The sequence below is a fragment of the Ipomoea nil genome, unplaced genomic scaffold, assembly GCF_001879475.1.
Source record: "Ipomoea nil cultivar Tokyo-kokei standard unplaced genomic scaffold, Asagao_1.1 scaffold1339, whole genome shotgun sequence".
Taxonomy (NCBI): domain Eukaryota; kingdom Viridiplantae; phylum Streptophyta; class Magnoliopsida; order Solanales; family Convolvulaceae; genus Ipomoea; species Ipomoea nil.
Window position 1 is genome coordinate 1,204,901 of NW_017617767.1, and position 6,985 is coordinate 1,211,885.

Here is a 6,985-nt window from a genome sequence, read left to right on the forward strand (position 1 = left end):
CCTCCTGAAAGACGAAAGATGATCTTCTACAACAAAAAGCTAAAGCCGAAAGAAGCCTTCTGTCAAAGAGACATTTATGACTGTCAAGACAACTCATCTTCTCTCAACTCAAGAAGAATGTGTCAATCTGTCTCATCTGAAGATCATCCTAGGAAGAGAGAGATCTCCTAGGAATGAGAGCACACTTATCATGGTGCATTAAATGCCAAAGTACTACTTTTCAGTACTAGAAGAAAAAATAATCAAAAGTGTTTGTCTCCAACGGCTATGCAGTATAGTCGCATTTAATGAAGCAATAAATGCACAAGGCTCTCTGGTTATTAACCACTGGATAATAGGTTTGAAATGCCATCTCCCTCCAACGGATGGATTTCTTCTCACCTATAAATACCCATCTTCCTCACAGTAGAAGGTGCTGGTTTTCTAAACGGTCAATCTCTCACTCTCAAAAGCGCATTGTATTAAAAAACACTCTCAAAGCTTTTGAAATCCAGTGATTCAAGGTGTGAATCTTTGTAGAAGCAAATCTGATATCTTTCACAATCTTGAGGAAGTCTTGCAACCTTATACTCGCTGATCATCCATCCAGCCACCAGCCATACAAGACTTCACTGTGTTGGAGAAAACTCAAAGATCAATCTTTTCCAACCCTCAACTCTGAAGTAGAAGTTGATAGAGGCGGAGTAAACTCTAGGAGTTGAAAAACCTTCAAGTAGCTGTCCGGCTTAGTGATCAAGGAAGCTATCTTGGTGTAATTTGTACTACGAGTGATAGTGCAAACCTTTCACGAGTTGTGAAAGAAGAGTGGAGTAGGAACAGTTGGCCGAACCACTATAAAAATCTCTTGTCCTTGTCTCTTTACTTTTAAGCGTTTACTTTCGTGCATTGCATTCCACTCGCCCTAACCGAAAGTTCTCCACAAGATCAAACAGTGCAAAGAAACCTAAAACTTATATTACATATCCGCTGCGTAATAACCCCGAAAAGAGCTATTTTCGCGAGAAAACGAATTGAGTCTATTCACCCCCCCCCCCTTCTAGACTCTCCTTTCGACCCTACCGGGACCAACAAGTGGTATCAGAGCAGTTACCTTGAACGGTAAAAGCTTTGCCTTTACTGCCTGGTAGATCCCTTTTCATTAAAAAAAAAAAAATTCTCACCCTTTGCTCTAATTTTCTAAAAGAAAAATGGAAAAGGATCACGGTAATAACCGATTTAGGCCTCTTGCCAATCGGTGATGAAATGTGGGACGTCATATGCACAGGACCCATCACAATAATGATGGTGAACACCAATGCTGCTGCACAGGGAGCTGATGCAGAACCGATGATACCGAAACCAAAGTCTCAGCTCAACTCGGATGAGAAAAAAAGAGCTAACCTGGATAATGTGGCACGAGACATTCTTTACAAATCACTGGACTACTCTCTCTTCCCAAGAGTTCGCAAATGTAAAACAGCCATGGAAATATGGAACGTTCTTATGAACTTGGGAGAAGGAGATGAGCAAGAAAAGGACAACAAACTCACTGTTGCCATGAAGAAGTTTGAAGACTTCAAGATGATGCCCAACGAAGCTATCACCGACATGGAGCTAAGATTCACGAAGCTTCTGGGTGACCTGTCAGATCCTGGAAAAGAGCTCACTGAAAAGGAAAAGAATTTAACGATTCTTCGAGGTTTCCCGAAATCATGGGACATGAAAGTTACCGCAATGAGAGATCATCGCGACATGAAAACCACAAGCACAAGCAAAATCTTCATCGATCTGAAAGCTTATGAGTTCGAGCACAAACCAAAAGAGTGAGAAGAACCTGAAATCAGAAACGTGGCTTTGGTGGCCAACCAACAACCCTCCACATCAAATAGGTCAACTTCTAACTCTTCAAATTTTTTATCTGACGAACAATATGTCATGTTTGTTAGGAAAATGAAAAGATTCATGCGGAAAAACAACTTTCAAGACTGTCAAAGATCATTAAGCCGAAGGCAACATGAAAGATCTCCGCTTCCACCAAGACAAGGAAATATGGATTCACAAATGTTGTGCTACAATTGTCGAAAGCCTAGACATTTCAAGGAAAATTGCTCGCACCCAATGGTTAGTAAACATCAGGACTTGGGCACGATGAAAGAAACCAGCGAAAGGAATGACAAACCAGAATCGTCAAACAACAGAAATGATAGAAGGAGAAAAGCAATGGTTGTGAATGAAACAACCAAGAATAATGAATCCGAAAGCAGTTCCTCAAGCTCAAGCTCGGGTGATGTAACACCCCCCAAACATGACCTATATAAAAAGGCCTTAACACCTGCAGATCATACAATCCAAACTAGTACAGCGGAAGATAAAATGATAACTGGATAACTGGATCATAAAGACACGACAAACGGCAACACATGCCTTTGTGACTACACACGGCACAAGAGAGAACACACAACCACGGCTACACAAGCCCTCGTGACATCACACATCACGAGTTGAAATGCCTTCCTTATGCCCTGTTCCAACCTTATCGCTACCCCCACCCTTATATCTAGTTCCAACCTTTACCTCCAGGACCCCTGTACTTCAAGTCCAACCTTATTCCCCCGGGAATCGTCATTCCCCCTCCAACAGATCTCCAACAAAACCACCGATTTCATAGTACACGAGGTACTGTACACACACATGGCAACACATGCCCGGATAACACATGTTATCCCCAAATCACGTGAACCCTGCACAAAGGCCACAGCTCCATAATCACGTCACGACCACCACGAGGTCCGCTGCAATACCTTGGTGACAAGTGTCCCATACCACTAATCGTGCAATCCAGGTAAAGCCACACACGCATCACACCTCAACAAGAGTCAATCAACGGATCGCAACGAAGGTATGAAACATACTCAATCAAGGAATGGGTCACAGCCCAACAACATCAACGATGAATAACACAAGTTATCATCAACCAAACGGAAGGTACAAACAACACACACGCTAGCATTTAGACGAAAAGCTATCATGCTTATCAATGGAGAAACTCAAGAGAGTCCCGAGAAACACACATGACACTTCACGGTCCAATGAAACACAATGTTGAACCCTTAGCACGATTCAAGACACCAAAGTCCTACATGGATTCCTACCATATAGCTCTAGACATACGAAACATCAAGAAGAAGCTCAAATAGTTCCACAAAAGAACATCGGTAAGTCAAAAGACCAAATACCGAGCCAATAGAATCACGGGGAACAAATCCCATCACATCACCACCTATGTATCCGCGGGTGGACCCACGCGTAATGCCCCACCCATGGTTCTGCCTGCGGGAACACCTTCCCACAAGGCACGTACCCGCGGGTAGGCCGGCGGGTGGTGCCCCGCCCGCCGTTCCGCCCGCGGGTACACACTTGTACCACAACAAATCCCTTCGGGGATTTTCTTCTCCAAACACAAATTCAAGTCCAAAACATGCCAAATCTCACCCAATACAACAAAATGACTTGAATCATGGAAAATGCCAAGCAATAGCACAAAGGAACCCTAAACACAAGCTCTAGATATGCATTTTCACAAGACAAATGCATAAACACTCACATTTCATATCAAAACACAAGTAGAATCCAAGAAATCACATATATGTAAGCAAAATAGGTTTTAGTAGAGCATGGGTTACCTCTTGTAGACTAAAAGACTTCACTTTACACCTCAACAAGCTCCCTACAAGGCTTACTTTTCAAACCCACTTCAAGATCAAACCAAAATGTCATAAAGATCCTACCTTTAAGAAAAAAACATCTAAGATGGAACAAAAAACACAAGATGGACTTAGATCTTACCCTCCTAGATGCCCAAATAGGTGAAAGGTTGAATCATGGAAGCAAATCTTGGAATCTTGACAAGGGTCTCAACTTAGCTTGGAGAATAAGCTACACTTCTTTCTAGAGAGAAGGTAGAGCTAATTTCTTGGAAATGTAAGGAATGAAATGAAGAAGTCTTCTAGGTTAGGTTACAATACTAACTCTTGGTGAAAAGTCAAGAATACCCTTACTAACCTTTAGAAAGTGTAAGGAACAGGGGAACTGCCTTCAAAGCTCAAGGTACAACACAACTTTGAAGTTGACTAATCAAATGCTAGTTCTTGAGTATTAAAAATCAGGATTTTAGGAATTAATTCTTCAAATGAAATAGGATTAATTACTCAATTAATCCATGGATTGAATGTGGATTTTCGGGGTGTCACATCCTCTCCCCCTTCAAAGAAGCTTCGTCCCCGAAGCTTGGGTACGACGAATTAGTGACAAACGGTGATAGGAAACAACATTGTGCAAGATGTTCAAGAACGAATCCTTTTGGTCAAAACTCAAGAGATTCTACAAGGACTTCAAAACAAGAAAAGGGGCATAACAATTCAAGAATTGTCAAGAATTTAACAAGGAGTAGATTGAGTATCACAAACTCTATGCTTAACACCAACATCTACTTCTACCAAACACTAAGAGCAAGACAACCAACACAAAACACCACTACTACTACGAAGCTAACTAAGCCACAAGGCTACAAACAAAACAAGCACAAAAGCAAGAACAAGCAACCAAACAACGGCGACAACGCCTATGAAAAGCAACTACAAGGAAAGTACCACTACTACAAAACACACTTACCACGGCGGTTATTTTTATAAATACACGGCGGTTCTTGAAGTGCCGTGTAAGTGACCGCCTTTGTAAATAAAAACATTCTACGGCGGTTATTTGAACCGCCGTGTATACTTCTAAAACACGGCGGTTGCTAACCGCCGTCTAATCTCACGATGTATGTCGTGTAATCTCAACAATTATATGTATAGACGACGCTTTTCTTGATGAACCGCCATCTATTCATATGTATAGACGACGGTTCAATGTAAGAAGCGTCGTCTATACATATGAATAGACGACGGTTCAATGTAAGAACCGCCGTCTATACATATGAATAGACGACGGTTCAATGTAAGAACCGCCGTCTATACATATGAATAGACGACGGTTCAATGTAAGAACCGCCGTCTATACATATGAATAGACGACGGTTCAATGTAAGAGGCGCCGTCTATACATATGAATAGACGACGGTTCAATGTAAGAACCGCCGTCTATACATATGAATAGACGACGGTTCAATGTAAGAACCGCCGTCTATACATATGAATAGACGACGGTTCAATGTAGGAACCGCCGTCTATACATATGAAGAGACGACGGTTCAATGTAAGAACCGCCGTCCATACATATGAATAGACGACGGTTCAATGTAAGAACCGCCGTCTATACATATGAATAGACGACGGTTCAATGTAAGAACCGCCGTCTATACATATGAATAGACGACGGTTCAATGTAGGAACCGCCGTCTATACTTATATTTTTCACCTTAAAACATATCAATAGACGGCGGTTCAATCTAAGAACCGCCGTCTATACATATCATTTGAACCTTATAAAATATTTTTAGACGGTGGTTCAAAGAAACAACCGCCGTCTATACATATATTTTTTTAAAAAAAATATTTCAACATTTTTTTATTTTCCAGTTTGTAAATCTGTAATACTAAATACAATAAAAAGCCGCACAATTTGATCAAAATGCATACAATAATTCCAGTATTACAAATTTGTAAATCTCAAATTTCATAGGTAATATAATAAAAAGCTATTCAATTGCATCAAAATGCATACAATACATCAACATGCATGATATATATTATCAATCACAACCAATACTAATAACTAAATACTAATTCATTGTCATAATTATGTAGTAGCTCTAATCCAACAATCAACAAAATTTTGGCACCATAAATTTCTCATCTCATCAATTTCTTCTTGTGAATAGCTTTCAGTATTATCGAACATCTACAAATTTAAACTCAAGTTAGAAAGTTAGTATAATGAAAACAACTAAATCTAATAAGTATGGCCGTAAAAAATATATTGAAGTGATCATTACTTACCTTGTCTAATCCATCGTCATCCAATTCCATTTGCAAATTCTAAAAACTGCTTAACCCCGTCTTCATACTCATTACTCATACGAGATGCATTTATCCAACTCTTGTCCATTAAAAAGTACTTCCTAAAACATTAAATTAATTAGCTATTAAAACAAATTTATAATAGAAAACATTAAAACTATGGCTCATACTACTCATTTCAATTAAAATAAGGCAATAAACAAAAGTTAATTTATAAGTAAACACAGACCACGGTGTGGCCAATCACCGGATGCACAAAGGAAAGCCGGAAGCAAAGAAAAAACATAATACTCATTTAAACAAAGACTACGGTGTGGCCAATCACCGGATGCACAAAGGAAAGCCGAAAGCAAAGAAAAAAACATACTACTCATTTAAACACAGACCACGGTGTGGCCAATCACAGGATGCACAAAGGAAATCCGAAAGCAAACAAAAAACATACTACTCATTTAAATTCATAAAACAAGGGTTCATACTCATTTAACTTCATAAAACAAGGGTTCATACAAATTTACATTACTCATTTAGTTTGCACTTTGTATTGAGTTTATAAGATTTTTTTTTAAAGATGGATATATAACACGCATGAAATAAATCAAAACCATATAATATTGTGTTTTATGAAATCACAGTTGTCTTATGAATTTATTTTTTTTTTAATTAGAGTCAGCAAACAAAAACTGCATTGGATAAAACATGTATGACATATCCATTTTGATTTCGATATACTAGGTAGGGAATTGAATAGTATGACATATCTAAGCCAACAGGTCCAGCACTGCAAGAAGCAGGTGGATCCTTTTCCAACTCTTTTAGTTTCTTCTGAATCCTCTTTGTATGCATAACAGGTAGTGAGGCACCAAGTCTAGTCTCTGCGGGAGCGGGATGCCGAAAACAATAATTTTGATGAAGATGGGAACTTTATACATAAAATCACAATTGAATCCTATTGCGTCTTTTTTAAACATATATATGCAGCCCAA

General features: G+C 39.3%; 1 protein-coding gene across 1 annotated transcript; it reads left to right on the forward strand.

The window, feature by feature from the left end:
* The first annotated feature begins 1,281 nt into the window (after positions 1-1,281).
* On the forward strand, positions 1,282-1,806 carry LOC109185695. Its single transcript, XM_019335650.1, has one exon. The coding sequence runs from the start codon at positions 1,282-1,284 to the stop codon at positions 1,804-1,806; it is 525 nt and encodes a 174-aa protein (XP_019191195.1).
* The last annotated feature ends 5,179 nt before the right edge of the window (positions 1,807-6,985 follow it).

What these genes read in the sequence shown, in the direction of transcription:
- LOC109185695 (XM_019335650.1), top strand. Translation starts at nt 1,282, where the DNA reads ATGGTGAACACCAATGCTGCTGCACAGGGAGCTGATGCAGAACCGATG.